At 36.5% G+C, this 20,892-nt stretch overlaps 5 protein-coding genes across 6 annotated transcripts; all 5 read left to right on the top strand.

Annotated features, from left to right (window-relative positions):
* The first annotated feature begins 361 nt into the window (after positions 1-361).
* LOC104791012 (3-hydroxy-3-methylglutaryl-coenzyme A reductase 2) lies at positions 362-2,937 on the top strand. The gene is made up of 4 exons (XM_010516814.3): positions 362-1,698; positions 1,808-1,989; positions 2,080-2,420; positions 2,519-2,937. Exons 1-4 carry the CDS (start codon positions 800-802, stop codon positions 2,768-2,770), a joined length of 1,674 nt encoding a protein of 557 aa, XP_010515116.1. The 5' UTR covers positions 362-799; the 3' UTR covers positions 2,771-2,937.
* A 41-nt stretch (positions 2,938-2,978) lies between these two features.
* LOC104791001 (AP-1 complex subunit sigma-1) lies at positions 2,979-5,458 on the top strand. 2 transcript variants are annotated; one of them, XM_087458447.1, is made up of 8 exons: positions 2,979-3,309; positions 3,618-3,824; positions 4,327-4,413; positions 4,506-4,597; positions 4,716-4,824; positions 4,918-4,953; positions 5,051-5,137; positions 5,234-5,458. In XM_087458447.1, the coding sequence occupies exons 2-8, from the start codon at positions 3,822-3,824 to the stop codon at positions 5,303-5,305; spliced, it is 486 nt and encodes a 161-aa protein (XP_087314573.1). In that variant the 5' UTR covers positions 2,979-3,309; positions 3,618-3,821; the 3' UTR covers positions 5,306-5,458. The 2 variants fall into 2 exon arrangements, with proteins under 2 accessions (XP_087314573.1, XP_010515106.1); XM_010516804.3 differs by lacking the exon at positions 2,979-3,309 and having other exon boundaries at positions 3,563-3,824.
* Positions 5,459-9,432: 3,974 nt separating this feature from the next.
* On the top strand, positions 9,433-11,896 carry LOC104790991 (ankyrin repeat domain-containing protein 2B). Its single transcript, XM_010516794.2, has 9 exons — positions 9,433-9,598; positions 9,727-9,785; positions 9,906-10,039; positions 10,157-10,369; positions 10,548-10,696; positions 10,790-10,946; positions 11,073-11,165; positions 11,435-11,574; positions 11,667-11,896. Exons 2-9 carry the CDS (start codon positions 9,746-9,748, stop codon positions 11,764-11,766), a joined length of 1,026 nt encoding a protein of 341 aa, XP_010515096.1. The 5' UTR covers positions 9,433-9,598; positions 9,727-9,745; the 3' UTR covers positions 11,767-11,896.
* A 987-nt stretch (positions 11,897-12,883) lies between these two features.
* Positions 12,884-15,887, top strand: LOC147949891 (uncharacterized). The gene is made up of 3 exons (XM_087511129.1): positions 12,884-12,895; positions 12,990-15,683; positions 15,795-15,887. The coding sequence occupies exons 1-3, from the start codon at positions 12,884-12,886 to the stop codon at positions 15,885-15,887; spliced, it is 2,799 nt and encodes a 932-aa protein (XP_087367255.1).
* Positions 15,888-18,659: 2,772 nt separating this feature from the next.
* On the top strand, positions 18,660-19,447 carry LOC147949890 (uncharacterized). Its single transcript, XM_087511115.1, has 2 exons — positions 18,660-18,725; positions 18,806-19,447. Exons 1-2 carry the CDS (start codon positions 18,660-18,662, stop codon positions 19,445-19,447), a joined length of 708 nt encoding a protein of 235 aa, XP_087367241.1.
* Positions 19,448-20,892: the final 1,445 nt, after the last annotated feature.

Genomic DNA, 20,892 nt, shown 5'->3' with positions numbered 1-20,892 from the left:
TAAATCTGATAATTTCTTTAACTTATATTGGATTAAATATATATATATATACAATTATATGAAAAAGTCCCAAAAGTAACAAAACTTTAACCCTAATAATCATCCCCAAAAGTGTTATACACTATTTTATTGATAATTGCTAATGCAAGTTATTTTTATATATAAAAATGCCATGTGATTTGGTTGTGGACTTAAAGTTAACAAGGAATAATAAAATCCGGCAAAATAAGAAAAGACTTGTGAAAATCTAATTAGAAAACTATTAAATTTTAAAAAATCTAAAAATAAAATTTAAATTACATCCATCCAATATTTAGCTTCGAATGCAATATATATCTTTCTTCTTATTAGTTAAAATTTTAGTTTCCTATGAACAAGGATAATTGAAAACTCTTATTTCTTTTTTTTTTTTTTTTAAACTAAAAGCTTTGAAATTTTGAATTTTGATTCAAAAAATCCCAAAAGATAGTAATTTGTTTAACTTATTTTGGACTAAAAACAATACAATTAACCCTAAAAAAAATTAAAATCATACCCAAAAGTGGAAATAAATAAAGGGAACAAGTAGTTTATTATTCATTGTGACGGAGACAAAATCATCTTCTCTGTTCCTTCTCATCTCTCTCTCTCTCTCTCTCTCTCTCTCAATTCATAAACAACATTGACGTTGATCTCGATGTCACCACCACCACTATAAATAAACCCTCTTCCCACTATTTTTGCAATCTCACACTTTTGGAGCCCAAAAATTTCTCTCAACCATTAAAAATCAAAACTTTTTTTTGTCTCTCCGGCGTCAATGGAGGATCTCCGTCGTAGATTCCTGATCAGAAACAACGACGAAGAAACCTCCAATGTCGCCGTCGCTACTCCTCCTCGCAAAGCCTCTGACGCGCTTCCTCTTCCGTTGTACCTGACCAACACTTTCTTCCTCGCTCTCTTCTTCGCTACTGTTTATTTCCTCCTCAGTCGATGGCGTGAGAAGATCCGTAACTCGACGCCTCTTCACGTCGTTGACCTCTCTGAGATCTCCGCTCTCTTTGGTTTCGTTGCTTCCTTCATCTACCTCCTTGGTTTCTTCGGTATCGATCTTATTTTCCGATCTTCTTCCGATGATGATGTTTGGGTTAACGATGAGGATTTACGGAGGAAGGTCCCCTGTGGTCAATCCCTAGCTCCATTGATTGTTCATTCCCCTGATTCGGATCTTGTTTCGGTGGAAGATGAAGAGATTATTAAATCAGTGGTTGAAGGAACCATCCCGTCTTACTCATTGGAGACGAAGCTCGGAGATTGCAAACGAGCTGCAGCGATTAGGAGAGAAGCGGTTCAGAGGATAACCGGTAAGTCGTTAACCGGTCTTCCGTTGGAAGGTTTCGATTACGATTCGATTTTGGGGCAATGCTGTGAGATGCCAGTTGGGTATGTTCAGATCCCAGTGGGAATTGCGGGACCGTTGCTGCTCGATGGGGTTGAGTATTCAGTGCCAATGGCTACAACTGAAGGTTGTTTGGTTGCTAGTACTAATAGAGGTTGTAAAGCTATTCACTTGTCTGGTGGTGCTTTAAGTGTTCTGATGAAAGATGCAATGACTAGAGCTCCTGTTGTTAAGTTCCCTTCTATAATGAGAGCTGCTGATGCCATGTTTTATCTCGAAGATCCTGCTAATTTTGAGAGATTGTCTCTCATTTTCAACAAGTGGGTTTCACAAACTTTGTCCCTTTAGTGCTAGGATGGTGACTTGAATGTTGTTGCTGACTGACTTGTTTTGCTTTTTTTTTTTTTTGTTATTGTATATAATGTACAGATCGAGTAGATTTGCTAGACTTCAGAAGATTACATGCACGATTGCTGGAAGGAATCTATATCCGAGGTTTGCGTGTGGTACTGGTGATGCTATGGGGATGAACATGGTCTCCAAAGGTGTTCAGAATGTCTTGGATTTCATAAAGACCGAGTTTCCTGACATGGATGTTGTTGGCATCACAGGTTAACTCTTCTTTCTTTATTTCTGTGGTATTGTCTTGATTTTCGAATTATAGTAAAGTCTTTTTGATTAATTGGTGTTATGGTGTTCAGGGAATTACTGTTCGGACAAGAAGGCTTCGGGTGTAAACTGGATCGAAGGACGTGGTAAGCATGTTGTATGTGGAGCCTTGATTAAGGCTGAGATTGTGGAGAAAGTGTTGAAGACTAGCGTTGCGGCTCTTGTAGAGCTTAACATGCTCAAGAACCTTACTGGTTCAGCCATGGCGGGTTCTCTTGGTGGGTTCAATGCTCATGCAAGCAATATTGTCAGCGCTGTGTTCATCGCCACTGGCCAAGACCCAGCTCAAAACGTGGAGAGCTCACACTGTATGACCCAAATTGAAGCTGAGGGCAACGACCTTCACATCTCTGTCTCAATGCCTTGCATTGAGGTATATTTCTTGCATGTTCTATCTGAAATGATTTTTTAAAAAATATTGCTGCAGTATCCAAACTCATGAACTCTCTGTTTAATGATATGTGGCTACAGGTTGGTACTGTTGGAGGTGGGACACAACTTGCATCACAATCAGCTTGTTTGAATCTGCTCGGTATGAAAGGATCAAACAACGAGGCACCTGGTTTGAACGCACAGCAATTGGCAAGAATAGTGGCTGGTACAGTTCTAGCAGGAGAGCTATCACTAATGTCTGCTATTGCAGCTGGACAGCTAGTGAAGAGCCACATGAAATACAACAGATCGAGCAGAGACATTGGCCCTTCGTCTCAAGTCAACAGATGATGTTTGGAGCACCGGACGAGGACAGATAGTAATAAAACAAAAACCCAAAAATTAGATTGATGTAATTTTAACCTGATTTGATTTCTTCCTTCATCGATCTCTTTTCTATCTATTTGTACTCTGTAAGTCTCCAGATGATCTTAATTTATGTAAAGTCATTTTTTGTCCTTCTTTCTTTATGGCTAGCTTATATCATTTTCTTTGAAAGTCTCGTAGCTCAACATATACATCACTTTCACATTTCAAGCTCTACAAAGAGTGTTTAAATAATTTGGATGAATGCATATAGAAGGATGGGAAGTGAAGAAGAGAAGGATCGATGGAGAGGAGACGAGTGGGGGCAGTAAGAAACAGAATCAGAAGAAGAAGCCAACTGCAGAGGCTAAACTGGTGACGAGAGCAATACAACAAATCTCGAGGGGACTTGAGGAAAAATACAAAGCTAACTTCCTCCAACAGAAACCATGGCCAAAGCCTCTTGCTTATTATGGTAGTTTTGCACTTGGTGGGGGTTGCTTGGATCAACAAGAAAGTCAAAGGTTCTTTTTTTATAATTCCCTTTGCTTGAATTTTAACACAGCTACTTAATGCTTTGTTGAATCAATGTTATAAGCTCTCGGGGATTGTTGATCAATATGTGTGATCAAGGCATTTAACGTCCTATTGTTTCTAGCCATGACTTTATATAACGTTGATTTGATCATTGTGGTAGTGTTTGTGTTGATCTGATGATAAACATGACACGAGTTTGGTACTAATAAATGTAAAAATGTGGGTTGTGGATGGAGGAGTGTATTTAAGAGTTTGACAAATGACAAAGTGAGGCTTTAAATGTATTATTGATCAGGGCGCTGTGTATTTATGAATCCGACCCGGAACAAGATCCGTAGTCAAATAAAAAGAAGCTTATATTTACAATTATACCCCTGTGAGTCTATAGTTTTGTGCCGGAAACAGAAGAAGGATTCTTTCGAGTTTTGACGATCATCGGGGCTTCTTCTAGAGAGAGAATCGAGCTGAGCTTTTACAGATTCGTTTTCGGATAACAAAAATGGTAACAATCTCTCTCTACTCTTCTTTGCTTTTCGGTTTCGGATCTTGTTTTCGGTTTTGTGTGTCTCCGAGTATCGACGATGCTGCTCGTAATTAAACCAACACACTTTTGAATCTGAATTTTCGCATCTCGGATGGTGATTTTTAAATTTTGATTTGGTAATGAAATGCGCGCCTCTGAATTTGGCAAAAGAAGCTTGTAGATCTGTACCATCTTCTTTGATATCGCTTTGCTTTCTTCTATGTGTGTGATGTTGGAAACTTGAATTTTGCTTGCACTAGCTACGGTTTATCTGAAATCTGAATGATGGTGATGGATGGTAGATATGTTTCAAGTTCTGGTACTTGGATCTCTCACAATTCCCTCTTTTTTTTTATGTCTTGTAACTAGAGTTATGCTTTCTCGAATTGCTAGGACTCTTGTTAAGGAAAAGCTTGTTGGTGATATGATCCTGAAAAGGAAAAAAAAAAAAAACTTCTGAGGTTGCTGTTTGTGTTTCCAGATACACTTTGTGCTTCTAGTTAGTCGGCAAGGAAAAGTAAGGCTCACCAAATGGTATTCGCCTTATACACAGAAGGAAAGATCTAAGGTATCTACAGCTTTGGTTTTGTCAATGAGTTAATACAGGGTCATGCTTTGCTTGCCTTTGATCTTTACATTTGGAAACATGATTTTCGACAGGTCATACGCGAACTCAGCGGTGTGATTCTGAACCGAGGTCCCAAGCTCTGCAATTTCATCGAATGGAGAGGATACAAGGTTGTCTACAAAAGGTAAAAAAACACTTAGTCGGTATTATATATATATATATATATATACGCAGCATATTCCTGCGCTACTTTTAAAAAAACTGGTTAGATTATGAACAATGATGGTTGTGTATTTGTGCAGATATGCAAGTTTGTACTTCTGCATGTGCATTGATGAGGCGGATAACGAGTTAGAGGTATTGGAGATAATTCATCACTACGTCGAGATTCTTGACCGTTACTTTGGCAGTGTGAGTAAAACACTTATCCTCCACTCTTATCATAATCTCACTAAACATCTATATTTTGATTAAGAGCTGTGCTGTTTATTCTATGATCTTCAGGTGTGTGAACTCGATTTGATTTTTAACTTCCACAAGGTATGTATACATACACAACTCTTCAGGATCTGTGATTGAACACTCTCTGTAATTTACTTCATTATGACATTTTTCGAATCTGGTTGTTTTGTTCTAGGCGTATTATATACTGGATGAGCTGTTGATCGCCGGTGAACTTCAAGAGTCGAGCAAGAAGACAGTTGCAAGGATAATTTCAGCCCAGGTATGGTTTACTTAATCCTAATGCCCACTTAGACACTAGAAAAGGATTAGTCCTTGAGGATTGAGTTAATGATGAGTGTTATGATGATATTTGAAGGATCAATTGGTGGAAGCTGCGAAAGAGGAGGCAAGTTCCATAAGCAATATTATTGCTCAGGCTACCAAGTAGTCTCTTTCTGATCTTCTTTCACGCAGCTAAAACAATCGTAAATGTTTGCCAAAAAAAAAAATTGTTTGAATTTATCCTTATGTTTTGAATCACACTTGTTTGCCATCTCATGTGTTTGTTTGATCGATTAGAAGAAAGAAGTATTCATAATCATCGTTGTGGGTTTATTAGTAGTGATTGTTACTTATCTTTGCGTAAGCCATAGTGATGGATGGTTATTTTCTTCAACTATTTACGTTTTAAAACGTGATTCCACTATTTTTCGCAATGCAGAAAAATCAAATGGAGATGTCAAATTAAAAGGGATCTAGATCATATAAGAGTGCAATCAAATCGAGATTGACGTACTAACATAATGGATACCAATCGAATCCGAATTAATACTGAACTGAAACTGAGAACCGAATGAATATCCAAATTATCTAAAATATTAGTTATCTTTTGACAAAATTTAGAAAAATCCAAAACGAAAATATTGGAAAAAAACAAACCGAAAAATCAAATTAATAATATTTGAAAATACTCAAGAAAATCCAGACATACCCGAGATATCGCATATACTCTATTCTTGTAATAGTATTGCCTATTATCTTGCCAAAAATGATCTCATATTTGGGGATTTTTACATAAATTCTGTAAATTTGCCGTTATGGCTATCACAAGTTTTGTGTACTACTAATACTAATCTTTGCAATTAATAAAATATATTTTTGACGAAAAAATACTCTACTTTTATCCATGTATTGCTTGTTTTTTTTTGTAGGCTCCATGTTTGCTTGTTGTTCCGTTAGTTTAATATCCTTTATATATAAAAATATATATACTTTAATAAAGAAACAATCTCATAAAAAAAAGTAACATTAGTTTTTAAAATATATTATACCATTATTTTTATTATTACTAGGACTCAGATCCCCCCGATGTCACGGGAGAAGTATTTTAGAAAAAAGTAAATAAATTTAAAATTAAAACTATACATTATGAAATCATTTGAATGTAATATAATAGTATGAATACATAAACAATAAACATAAATATATTTTAAATATTTATGTAAATTAACAACTTTAAAAAACATGATAAAATATATTTTAAATATTTTAACGAATGTTAAGACGAATAGACGCAACTGTAAATTCTATAGTAAGTTTTATTAAATAGTTTTTTAACGAAAGTTAAGATAAGTAGACGCAACTGTAAATTATATAGTAAGTTTTATTAAATTTCTATATTTAAAATATAATTTATCATTTTTTTTAAAGTTGTCTATTTTAATTTCAATTTTCTTTGATATAGTTTCACTCCTTATTAAATACATTTTTAATTATAATTATTTAATAAAAATTACATTTACTCATTACAACCATTAATTCAATATTCTCAGTTAAGATCACTTTGTCATTATGATTTTTTTAATTGTAGCTCTTTTCTATAATTTTTCATAAAATATCTTATATATTTATAATACTTTAAATAATGTTTTTTACAAAGTTACGTCTATTCTACATAATATTTTTTGTTTATAAGTTTTCATTTTGATGGTTGTGTTTTTAGTAACAGTTTATGTTTAATGTTTATGTATTCAAAATATTATATTATATTCAAATAATTTCATAATGTATAGTTTTAAATTTTAAATTTATTTACTTTTTTCTAAAATACTTCCCCTCCGACATCGCGAGGGGGGGGAGGTCTGAGTCCTAGAAATAATAATATCTAAAAACCAAAAGATAAAATTTTATCTAACTATAAAAATTATAATTACTAATTTTTAGTCTAATTATAATACTCCATTCGTTTCACAAAAAGTATTCTAAGATTATTTGAATGTTTCAAAATAAGTGTTGTTTTAGATTGTCAATATTTAATTTCGTATAAATTTTATAGTTTAACCTCAAATCCATAAAAGAATATCAAAATCAGTTTAAATTTTAAGGATATCACAAAATATTTAATATGCTTTCTTAATTTGTATGAAAATTATCAAAATGTGAGATCTGTCTTAGATCTGGCATGTGTTGCGTTAAGCGTGAGATAGATGACTAGAATTCTTCTTCTCCTCACAAAATTAGAAGAAAAAATTCCTAATAACATTTGTTGCTTGGTTCCCTTTATACTATTTAAGAATAAACTATTGTTTTCTTGTGCATTTAAGAAGAAACATTTTTTTTTACTACAAATCTAATGATCCATAATAATTATTAAAAATACTGAAATAAAAGAAGAAAAACAAGTTGACAAAAACTAAGCAAAACATAAGTAAAACCTATGCAAATAGTCTCTGATCTCGCCGCAATAATCATCTGTGTCCATGTGTAATACACAGCGTACACAACTACTTGGACTAGTCCAAGTAATGTGCATATCCCAAAAAAGGAAATCTTCAAAACAAAAAAATTATCAAATTTCAATCAACTCATGTTTTTCTTATCCAGAATCCGATATATATGTAAATCACGTATTGGAATAAAAAACTTCCAAACATAATAGGATCCACGGGTAGAAATGAGATGACGCTCCAAACTATAGCGTATGCAAACATCGCAAACACTACCAATTAAGAAAGACATGTGCTCGACGCTCTTGGTCTTCACAACCCTCATCTGCATTTTATCATCATTTACCTTACTAATGTAAAAACAATTGTTTTTGAGATATATAATATATAAATTAAACTTAGAAACTTCACTTACCACAACAGATATGGGAGCAACATACATGATGATGTTGCATACGCAACAAACATCACCAATCACCAACCGCTGAACTCCTCTAGAATCTACTAGCATAAAGATCAAGGTTGCAAATGCAACCACAAGCACGATCTCAACTATCAGAACTGCAATGATCAGTCGTCGCTATCTAGGCTGATCGCAATACCTGATAAATATGAGTAGATACATCGCCATAATGGTCACTCCTACTGCATTAGTAACAAGGGTAGGAGTGCCAAAAGGATGCACTACTGGTAATCCATAAACAATTCATACAATACATCTCCCAAAAGTAGCTATGTATAGTATGGATGTCCTTTCCCCCACAGATTGGTTCCTAACTATGTGTATAACTGCACACCTATTAATAAAATTCATAAACCAAATTAGTAAGATATTAATATAATTGCATATATTCCTATTTAAAACTTTTCCCAAAAATAAGATAATGTATTATACAATTTCTTAACTCGTGAATAAGTTTTTTTTAATTGATATTAGATAGTTTGATGATTTCAATATTTTGGTGGAATAATGTATGCATTTAATATAATTAAATTACTTCATTTTTTTCACAACAATGTCATTTTAGGATTATTTTTATATTTCAAAATAAATGTCATTTTCAATGTATAGTTTGGCATAAATTTTCTAAATTAACCTCAATTCCAAAAATGAATATAAAAAACAATTTAAATTTTAAAGGTATAAGAATTCTTTTTGAATATATTTATTAATTTGTATGAAATTGTCAAAATATCACTTATTATAAAATAGATGGAGTAAACTATATTCAAATAATGGATTGATAATCAACAGAAAATATATATATATATAGATTTCAAAATATACGAATGATCCAATAAACACAACTATACATTGAACCGTTGTAACTTTTCATAAATAACCGTTTTAATGAACCATCACGACTTTTCGGAAAATATCCAAAAAGTATCATTGAAAAAACACAACTGTTGGTCGCATTTATTCGGATTGTTACTATATATAGATTTACATCATTATGCCATTGAAATATAAGGTAATATTCCTTTCTATTATTTTTAAAAATGAAGATGTAATCAACTATTCAAATCCAAAAAATATTTACTTCATCTATTTAAATTTTTAAAATGCAAAACTTATTCACCTATCAAAAAAAATCTGATGACTATTCAAATATATTTAAAATTTTAATTAAAATTAATATATTATCACAATAATTATAAAAGTAAATAACATACCTTGTAGATATATTCAAAATGAAAATGATATTCATTTATCATTTTTAAGAAAATCGATATATTTAGATTTCAGAATTATAATTAGAGAACTACCAAATCGATATTAAACCGAGAGGATATTAATAATTATAAATGATAATAAAAAAATTCATTTTATATAAAAATAAATTAACTTTTTGCTTTTTTTTTTTATTAAACCTAAAAAAATAAAAATGAGGGAAAGAGAATATCCGTTTTCTTTGCCACAAATATTTTCATTTTGGGGGTTTTGGTCTTAGTTTTGGTTCTTCTGTTCTGTTCTGTTCTGTTCTGTTCTGTTCCACAGAGAGCTTCGATAGGTATCGTCTTCTTCACCATACTTTTGGATTTTTCTGATCATATTTCAATTCCAATCTGTGAGATCTTCTCTGATTCGATTTCTGAATAAGTTTCTGTATATATCTTCTCTGTCCGTTTTTTTTATTAGGGTTTTAAGTAACTTTCCGATGGCTTCAAGTTCAGAGAAATCAACTCTTCTACCTTCAGGTATCTTTTTTTTGTTTAATCTCTCGATTTTAATCGTTATCGTTTGGTTCCGATTGTTATTATATAATCAGATTTGGTGGTTGTTTCTTCGAGTTATAGTTGTTTTCATGCTTCCCGCAGATGAGCAAAACGATACCAAGGAAGAGAGTAAGAGTACTAAACCAGAATCAGGCTCAGGAGCTTCGCCTTCACCTTCACCTTCACCGACTGATTTCAGTGCTTTTGATTTCTCAGGCATGGCTGGTATTCTCAATGTAAGTTCCCCCTTTTTTTTTTTTTGTTTGTGGGTGTGATGATTGAATAGTTTAAGTCAAAGGTTGTATTATTCTTTGTTGATGTGTTTGGTTTTGGTTTTTCTTTTTATAATTCAGGATCCAAGTATCAAGGAGCTAGCTGAGCAAATAGCTCAAGATCCTTCCTTTAACCAGTTAGCTGAGCAGCTTCAGAGATCTGTTCCAACCGCCTCGCATGAAGGAGGTTTACCTAACTTTGATCCAGAACAGTATATGAAGACCATGCAACAGGTTATGGAGAATCCTGAGTTTAGGACAATGGCTGAGCGTCTTGGTAACGCTTTGGTGCAGGTACTTCATAGGAGCTCTTCCGGTTCTTGATATTAGTCTTAATCTTGTACTTGAGTTGTGGTGAATGATGATGATGGCTGAGCGTCTTGATACAAACTATTCTTGGCTCTTGTTACTATTATTCTTAATCAACACTTGAGTTGTAATCATGGCATTGAATCTCTGTTTGGCTTTTTAGGATCCACAAATGTCTCCTTTTTTGGAGGCTCTAGGTAACCCTGCAGCAACAGAGCAGTTTGCAGAGCGTATGGCGCAAATGAAAGATGATCCGGAGTTGAAACCTATACTTGCTGAGATTGATGCTGGTGGTCCTTCTGCTATGATGAAGTATGTTTTTAAAAAAAAAATACTCATCATCCGTTAGAAATTACTAGGTTTACTTCTGCGTATGGCTAAGATATTTGTTTGTGGTGGTTGTAGGTACTGGAATGATAAAGATGTGTTGGCAAAGCTGGGTGAAGCAATGGGTATAGCTGTTGGAGGAGACCAGAGTGTTGCTCCTAAACCTGAGGAGGCTGAAGAAGGGGAAGAGGAAGAGTCTATTGTTCACCAAACTGCTAGTTTCGGTGATGTGGAGGTAAACTGATTTCGTACACTGTTAATACCTCATGTTTTTGATGGTCTGAATTTTATCCTTAAATTGGGACCATTGATCGAGGTTAGATTTTAAACTCACTGTGCATTGATTTCATGAACCAATCAGGGCTTGAAAGCGGCATTGGCATCTGGTGGTAACAAAGATGAAGAAGACTCTGAGGGAAGGACAGCGTTGCATTTTGCATGTGGATATGGCGAGGTATGACAAAGTGTTGAAACAAATCATAACAACAAAAACCTACTGTTATCACAGAATTATGAAAACTAATTTACACTATGAATTTTTACTATCATGCACTTGGTGGATTAGCAGCCTCTGCTTCACTTAGTAGAATGCCACACACTTATCTATAGCATTGTTTACAAAAGAAGTTGGCTATTACCATTAATGTATTTGCGATTACACGCCGTTATAAAAGTTTAATCGCAGGTTTGATCCCAACTGACCTTGGTTGAGTTTGTTTGTAGATGAAATGTGCTCAAGTCCTTCTGGATGCTGGAGCAAATGTGAATGCGGTTGACAAAAACAAGAACACACCATTGCATTATGCTGCTGGTTATGGGAGGAAAGAGTGTGTAAGCCTTCTCCTAGACAATGGTGCTGCAGTGTAAGTTTGCAATAGCAACACATTCTATTTCAAACAACTTAAAAAAAAAAATGGTTCTATATGACAATTGTTGTTTCATTGTTTGTTTGCAGTACTCTGCAAAACTTGGACAGTAAAACTCCCATTGATGTGGCCAAGCTGAACAATCAGCTCGATGTGGTGAAACTACTTGAGAAAGATGCTTTCCTCTGAGAAGGATGTGTCTCTTCTGTGTCCTGTAATAGTGTCACAGAGCTGATTGCAACCTTGTATTCTGTGGGGTTTATTTGATGGTTTTGTAATGAATCATTTTTTTCTTAAATTTGGTCTTCTCTTTTCGCTCTTTCGGTCTTTCCTTCTTTTTGTGTCACTGTCACACTGCTGCTTTAGTTTGGCATTCACAAGATTAAAAAGAACCTAAAAACTGGTACATACTTGAGAATAAGTTAAATTGGTTAAACCAACTCAATTAGAAAATGATTTGGATCAACCCACAACCCATTTAGTTTAATGGATTAATGGGTTAAATGGGTTAAATGAATTGATCCACTTTGTATACCATGAGACTTTGTATAATTTTATAAAATCATCAAAACTTGCGTAATATTTATACATAAACTGTTTATGATAAACTGCCGGCAGTAAGTTCTATCTTTTCTTAGGTGTGTTAGGTGTGTATGTTCCACTATGTTGCACCTTATAAGTTATAACACCATATATAGTAAAATAACAAATAAATTTAGATTAAATCAAACCAAGACTTAAAAAACGATAAAACAAGGCAAGCTTAGTCAAACTGGTGAGGATAAATAGGTTTTTTTTGTGAACATGGAAACCTTGTGAGCTTCAGTAAGATATAACAAACATTGAGCTGAATGTCAAGGCCGCTTCTGTGCGAGACATAAACAATGCAGAATGGGAGAAGTCGATAGAGTGTGTTAGTGGAAAAGTGAAATGCAAATGTGACTAAAATTGTTAAATTATACTTCCGTGATTATCCATCACAACAAGTGTTTTTCACCTCAATAATACCTATCCCACACATATAAATTATAGGGTGAATGTCACTCAAACCCACTTTGAGAGTGAGTTCTGTCACAAAAAAAACACTTTCCACTCATCCTATACTTTTCCAAGTTTTTTGCTTATGTGTCCACTTTCTTTTTCCCTTTTTGCCCTTAGTAACAACTTACCTCTCTTCTTAAAAAGTTACCTTACTTACCTATCTTAGTTCTCCACCGTTGGATGTATTTTCCTTGTTAGATTTGAAGATTGTTTGTGGATAGGAGACATAAGTTGAATGTAGGGTTTGTGTCCCCGTGAACGAAACATGGCTGCGCAGGTAGGATTTATGTTGTGTGGATAGGGTCGTATTAATGCAACTCTGTTTGATGGTCGTGGATGGGTTTGATATCTTCCTTTGATTTGTGATGCAGGGTGAAGATCCGAGTTTTTGTGTGGTAATATCTGGTAGCTGGAGCTGTTCTGACGACGGCGTTTGGGGATTCAAAGTTGACAATAAACTTCTCTCTCGTGTTGTTCCACTGTCTTCGACCACAACGTTAGGAGAGTTAGAAGTTTCTGTCGTTGGTGAGTTCGGATTGGTGGAGAAGAAGGCTAATCTGAGTTACTGCATACCAACGTTTATGGATTTGACGACGGGGGTGAGGACGCCTCCGGTTGTTGTGACAACGAATTTAGGACTTCAGTATTATATTCAGATGCTTAGTCAGAACTGTGGGTTGAATTTATTTGTAACATTTGAGGATGTTAAGAAGAGAGGAATGGGTAAGGACGCTGAGGTTTCCGATTGGGGAGAGCTTAGTTGGAAGAGACGTAGTTCGTGTTCTTCGTTTGGGCTTAGTAACAGCGGTAGTGAAGAAGGGTTTTTAGGGGAAGCCTCAACAGCCGGTTCGAAGCCATTTTCTTTTGAAACAAGCCAGGTCGATGAAGATTTTATCGCTGAGTTGGCAGAAATAGAGGGAAAGATGAAGGGCAGTAAGGGTGTAGAAGATGGGGTTGGTCGTGGGATGACAAGTACACAATTAGGTTGTGTTGAAAAAATTGACGGTTTGGAAGATAGTTTTGAAGATGTAGACGAAGAAGAAGAATCTGTTTTAGCCGATGTAGCTGTGAGCCCAAGGAGCTATGATAAAGAGTTTTGGGGGAATTTCATTGGCGATCAGTTTGGTCGGGTGAACGTGGTGGAGGTTATGTGTAACACAAATTCCTGTTTTGATCACACTGTCTTAGTTAACGGAGCTGTTCCTTTCAAAGAGGAGAATAAAGTGAGGACAACTGGTGGTCTGGAACAGGTTGGCGCATTTGTTGATGTAACCACGTGGACAGGTGGTCGTGGTCAGGGAGTTTCAACTACACTGGATGGTCGCAGGCTAGAAGATATAGATGACGAGGAGTTTGAAATTCCTCCTCTGTTTGGCGACACAGATTATGTTAGTTCTGAAATACCGGATCTTGATTATGAGGATGATGGGAAAGGTATCTATAAGGGTAAGGTTTTTGCCAATAAAGAGGATTGCCAGATAGCTTTAGCTATATACGCCATCAAGAACAGGTTTCACTTCACGCAGACGACGACCAAGAAAGAGTCGTTTGTAGTTAGTTGTTCTGGAGATAGGTGTGACTGGAGGGTACTAGCTTGTGAAATGAAAGAATCCGGGTACTATGTGATCAGGAAAGCTAATCTAGAACACACATGCCCAATAGAGACTACGTCCAATTACCAAAAGAAAGCGACCTCCAAGGTGATTGCAGCAGTGTACAAGTCGAAGTTCAGTGATCCTACTAAAGGACCGGCACCTTTGGATCTCCAGCAGATGGTATTAGAAGAATTGAGGGTCGATGCGTCCTACCGCAAATGTCATAGGGCAAAGGGGAAGGCTTTGGAAGCAATATTTGGTCCTGATGATGAGTCTTACGAGGATCTTCCCTGTTATCTCCATGTTTTAAAAGAAGCGAATCCTGGTACTATAACCGATATTAAAACTGAAGTGGTTGAAGATGGTAGAGAAAGGTTTTTGTATATGTTTTTGGCTTTTGGGGCTTCCATAGAAGGTTTTAAGAATCTTAGGCGTGTTATTGTTGTGGATGGGACTCATTTGAATGGGAAGTATAATGGAGTTCTTTTGACCGCTAGTGGACAAGATGCTAATTTCCAGGTGTTTTCGCTTGCTTTTGCTGTTGTGGACAGTGAGAACGAAGACTCATGGACTTGGTTTTTTGAGAAATTAGAACGAATCGTTGCTGATAGTAAGAGTCTGACCATAATTTCAGATAGGTGCCCGTCCATATACACCGCGAAGAAGAGGGTGTTTCCTTTGTCACATCATGGAGCTTGCATAGTACATCTAGCCCGGAATGTTAATGCGAAGTTTCATAGTAAAGGACTTGCAAAACTTGTGACAAAAGCAGCGTTTGCCTATAAGGTAACCAGTTACCTTGAAATCTACAGACAAATCAAAGCTAAAAACGCCAAATGTACTGCTTTTCTGGATAAAATTGGAGCTGCTCATTGGAGCAGGGCTTATTTTCAAGGGAACCGTTACAATTTGATGACATCCAACATTGCAGAGTCTTTAAACCATGTGTTAGGAAAGGGTAGATCCTGTCATATTATTGAACTACTTAAGTACATTCGTGCGATGTTAAGTAGGTGGTTTAGTGCGAGGCGCAAGAAAGCTGAGACGCATGTAGGGTTGACTACGCCTGAGGTAGATAAACAGATGCAGAAGAGCGTGGTTGGTGTTTCTGGTAGCAAAGTAGGCAGTCTATCTAGTTGGAGTTATGAAGTGGTTGGTTTATTGAATGGAAAGCATCATGTTCTGCTTGATATGAAGCAGTGTTCTTGTAAGCAGTACGATAGGCTGAAAATACCATGCGGGCATGCATTGATAGCAGCTGATACGCACGGGATCCCTTATGGGACTTTGGTGGGTGACTGTTACAAGACCGAAACATGGAGAAGGACTTACGAAGGGATAATTAATCCTGAAATTGGTGATGCTGAAGTTCCTGTTGAAGTAAAGAACCGTGTTTTATACCCTCCTAAGGCGCGATGTCCCGCTGGGCGTCCAAAAGAGAGTAGGATTCCTTCAATTGGTGAATTTCGTGTAAGTGGGCTTATTTTGTGAGAAATCCTTTTTTAAATGTGGAGTGTTGATATCCACATAAACGTTTGAGTAACGTGCCACGTTTTGGTGGATATGTTATGTTGTTTGCAGAGTAATGGACTCGTGAAAACTAAAGTGAATCGTTGTGGTAGGTGCAAAGAGATTGGACACAATCGAACTAGTTGTTCGAACCCGTTGCCTTGAGGATGAAGGTAGACAGCCTGGCGGTAGATTGGGAGAGCTCTGTTTTTTGGGTTATTCTTGGGGTGAAGCTATCCGGGTTCGGAGCGGATAGTAGTCAATTGGAAGTGTCCAGATATGTTGTTTTTTGTGGATGTAATTGGGAACACTGATGCTTACATTGCTACCTTAGAAAATACATAAGGTATCCATTCCATCTTGTTTTAATGGATATGGTTTGATTTTGGGTAGTCATTAACGGTTTTTTTTGGTGTACTCTATTGGATTGTAATCTAAAAGAAAGGTTAGTAACCACGTTGTTAGTTTGTTATGGTTTGATGTATATTTAAAAGTAAAATATTATGAGGTTAGGATTTCAGAATCCACGCTTTAGTATCCATGTGGATTATATTATGCGGAAACGCAGACGTGATATAATCCATGTGGATATTAAAAATGTTGAGAATAACAGAGCATAATTCTTGTGGATATTTAAACGTGTATATTATGTAGATCAAAATAGACATGTTAATCTATCCATATGGATTTATTAATGTGGATACTGTCATTAACATGATAGTTTGGTGTACATGATAGTTGGTTGTCAGTTACTTTAATCTGTCGTTCAGTTTTATGTTAAGATACATACTGTAAGGGTTAGCCGAACCAAAAAATAAGATTATTTAAGATTTGTATCCCTAACCAAAATAATAGCAAGTGGGATTGAAGTAGTAACGTTGTCGTATTCTAATACACCATAAATGAGTCCGAAACCTTGTATTGTTTCCATCCCCGATATTGCATTTTTTGATTGAATCTGTCTGTGTGCATTCAATAGTCTTATGTGCCTGTTCGATCATGACCCGTATAAAACTCTTCTCATTGTCGACCGAAACTCCTGCAAGCAACCGTATCATTTCAAGAGTGCAGCGATGGCCGGAGAGGGTACAACAGCACGTCCTAAACGCTTCGCAGAGGAGCCAATCCCAGGAGCCAGTTCGAGCAAACGCCCCAAAAGGGTTGATGATTTCGAATGGGAAAGGGAGGTTCTGGAGGCCATGCGAGCCGCGCTGACTAAGACACGTGAGGTGACCGAGGCGGAGACTAAGGATCAATACTTGGCAGTAATTCATATGATGGAGGAACATTTTAATAAAAAGGAAGAGAAAGCAGCCCTCCTGCATCAAGTGGAAACAATCGACGCAAAAATCCATCAACTTAATGAAATCCTGTCTCTGGAAATTGAAGATCTTGTGGGAGAGTTGCAGAGTCTTGAGGAGTTGCGAGAAGTGGCGGACGCCGATTACGTAGGGTGTCGGGTTCCTCCTCCAATCGATTTGTCGAAATTTGAAGCGTAATTGAAAGTTTATTAGATTTATTTTTATGTTTTTTAGTTGTTTTTTTTCTATTTTCGGACTCTGTAAACTACGTTCTTTCTCCCAACCTCCGCACTATTTCTAACCTTGTTCTACGTTTTTAATTTTTCTATATTCCATTTTATTCTCAATCGTTAAAGACAAGGTGAAGTTTACGGTTTGGATACTATACGAAACGTATACATGTGTACACGTCTAAATTATAACTCTGAGAAACGTATCCATGTGGACACGATTATATGTTAATTAGGGCTATCCACAACAGATGCAAATTATTGGGATATATGTAGACACGTAATTAAGGTTTAAATATCCGGGTGGATATTTAAATGTGGATAACAGTAAATAATAATCCATGTGGATATTGAAACGTTTGTCGAGAAAGCGAAGGTGCCTTCTATTTGGATACCGGGTCAACAATTCGAGATTTTAAAATCAATAATGATAGAAGAGAATTATTTGCAAGTAACGATCGGTGTTAGAGTAGGGGAGTTTCAAAATTTGACGCTTAGCGGTGGAAAGGATGAGGACATGCCGGTTCATCTGTGAATTGATGCGTGCTAGTGTTTGGTCGTGCACAACGGGGGCATCTAGACATTTAGAAAAGAAGCAGAAGTATTTTGAGTGTCGCATTGACCACCCCAAAAGATCTTTCGACTGATCTATTTGGACCCTAGAGAGACATTCCTGGGAATAAACAGCTTTCAAACCTTGTTTTCCAGAGAGTAGCAAGTTCTTCAAGGCCTCCACACAATCTTCACCCAGAATTGAATGTACTTTGTCTAGTAAGTCGGTGGGCATGTGAAAGTCTCAAATTGGACTCGACCTTGTTGTTTTGTTTAGCTAATAATTACGTTTACTTAAGACTTGTTGATTGTATCCACATAGCCTATAACCACATGGTCAACTGTCAACCCCATGTGGTCTGTCGTTGGAGATATGGATTGTATACAGCAACCGTTGTACGCTAATTTTTTTAGGCAGTTTACTAGTAGGTATTCAATCAATTTAGATAATATATTGTTGTTCCTTTGTTAATTACTATCCACGTATTTATTAGCTACAGGTACCTAATATAATGAATGTTTTGAACACATGGATGCTTTGTTGTGGATTCTGATGTTTAGGCAAGTATATAGGGAACCATGGAAAATATATCCATGTGGTTAATAAATAGTGGATAGTAATGTCTCCCCAATGTACATCGGTTACATTTTTTCAGTAGGAAGTAGTTTAAGTAATCATTATCGATGTGGATTCGGTTGAATTAGGAGTATCAGCTTTATAAGGAGCAGGTGAGGTCTCGAAAACAGAGCACAAAGAAAAGGAGAACATGGATCCAACATACTACACCGCCGAGGAGGCTGCTTAATGTTTGATTAGCCGTAGACATTACCCTGGCCCTGTCGGTGCTTTGACAATGAATTTTGACCGGAAAAATGAAGAGGAGTCAATCAGCGATGCTATTGAGAAACTAAAGTTACAGGTTCGTTTTCTTACATATACTGTTATAGATCTCCGAACCAATATGTTATGTGTGACCTTTTTCTTTGGATTTTTTTGTAGCTACCTCCGCGAAGAGATCTTCACATCCCAGCCCCTATACTTGCCAAAATCGTGAGTTTGGTATCTGATGATGGCCCTATGGCGCTGAAAAACTGGATACTTGCTGGTCGCGAGGGAATAGTAGCTGTTTTTTCCACAGAGACGCTTTCGTCGGTAAAGTTGAATCGAGATCCATTGTTTGTGACATGGTCTAGGCCTTCGCATGTCTTCTATGGTTTCTTTGTAAGGTGTCTAAACCAGAAGAATCCGTATGCTTTGTATGTGAGAATCTTGTTCTTAGCGTTTCAATGTCTTCAATTGAATGAGGCAATTGAATTGGTCGGTACGGTGAAGAGTCTGTACCCAGTGGCAGAACTATTGTGGATAATGTTGAGCAGCTGCGCTGGCATTCTAAATATGGATGTGTACTGGGAGTTTAAGAAGAAGTATGGATTTAGTGAAGTAGGCACACTCGCGGACTCTTTGATGTACCACATCTACTCTATCCGACCTCGAAGAAAAAGCACATACAAGAAGACATGGTATTTTGAAGATTTTCCAGAGTGTTTGTGGGAACACAAAGCTCTTAAAGAAGCGAACGGGGAGAGATGCATGGAGTGTATCTACTTTTACCTAGCTAAAGATATTGTGTATTTATCCTAAGTTATTGTAGTCTGGGTGAATTTATGTGGCTACTTTAAGTGAACTCATTTTATTGATGATAAATATAGAAGTTTGGTTGAAAATTTTTGAGTAGACCTGTTCAAACGCATACTTTTCTATGTATTAGTAAGTGTTAGAGTTTTGTTTATCAGGTGTGTACACATTTGAATGTGGTTGGACAATTGAACATAAATAAAGAAGATAACTTACACATAGTCCGTGGTTTACTACTTTGTGGATACAAATAGCATTAATCGTTTTGTTGTGTGTGCGCGTTGTTGCTATCCACGTGGTTTTTAATCGGGTATTGCTATCCACATGGTAGTTATTATGTGTACATGAACATCGATATTCAGTGCATTGTTTCGATATTTTCTTATACCGTTTCGAATTCCAAGGTGTCTTTCCGATATGTGGAGGTTATTTATGGCATTGAAACGTTGGCGCCTCTTGTCTTCAGGTTCTCTGAATACGTTCCTTTCTCCCTCTTAAAGCGGTGAGACGTTCCCTTCTCTTCCATCATCTCAACTATAAATAAACTCTCAGATCCATCGATTTCTTCCATTAAAGGGTCGATCTATGGCGGGAGAGAGTTCAAGGAAACGTTCAAAACCAATGTTTGAGTGGGAAGACGAAGAAACACGGTCGTTGACCGTTGCCGGGGAGGGTTCCAGCAAACGACCAGTACGGGAAGCTGACTTCGAATGGGAGGAGGAAGCTCTTTTGGCCGTTAGCGAAGCCTTCAGTCAGACCAGAGCCGTGGCTGAGGCCGAGGCGGCTGAGCGCTTCAAAGATATTCTTCATATGATTAAAGATCATATGAAGAAGAAGGAAGAGTGTATCGGCCTGAAGCATAAAGTCGATTTAATTGACGCCAAACTCTCCCTACTGAATGAAATAGTGGCACAACAACTTGTGGACTTGGAGGCAGAGCACAAGAAGTTAGAGGCGATGAGAGTTGCTGCGGACCACGACGCAAAGCAGTGTGGTGTTCCTACTCCGATTGATTGGTCGGAAATTGCTGTTCGTCTGAACGCAGATTGATGGAAGGGATTTCATGTCTAAGAAGCTTCTTAAGTAGGGTTTGCTGTTTTTTTTTTGTTGAAAGGTTAAGATTAGGGTTTGCTGTTTTGTACGACATTTTGCTATGAATATTATATTTTGCTACGGGTAAGACTTTTTGTCTGCATTTACTAAGTATTGTTAAACCTATTATGCTGTTTTTCCAACCTTTGTTTTTGGGTTAAAGTTGTTTGGAACTTTTAATCTTAACAGTTTGTGGAATATTGTGTAAAGGATGTAAACTCAACGACGTATGATCTTTGTTATTGTAATCCACATATTTAGTATCCAAGTGGACAGATAGCCATTTCTTATCTAGCCGACGGATAATGTTCAAAACTAGAAAGCAACCTTTGCCTGCAATTAACCCGTTAATATAGCCA

The sequence above is a fragment of the Camelina sativa genome, chromosome 1, assembly GCF_030686135.1.
Source record: "Camelina sativa cultivar CO46 ecotype springtype chromosome 1, ASM3068613v1".
Taxonomy (NCBI): Eukaryota; Viridiplantae; Streptophyta; class Magnoliopsida; order Brassicales; family Brassicaceae; genus Camelina; species Camelina sativa.
Note: the sequence above shows the minus strand (reverse complement) of the source record. Positions and strands in the feature narration are given on the sequence as shown.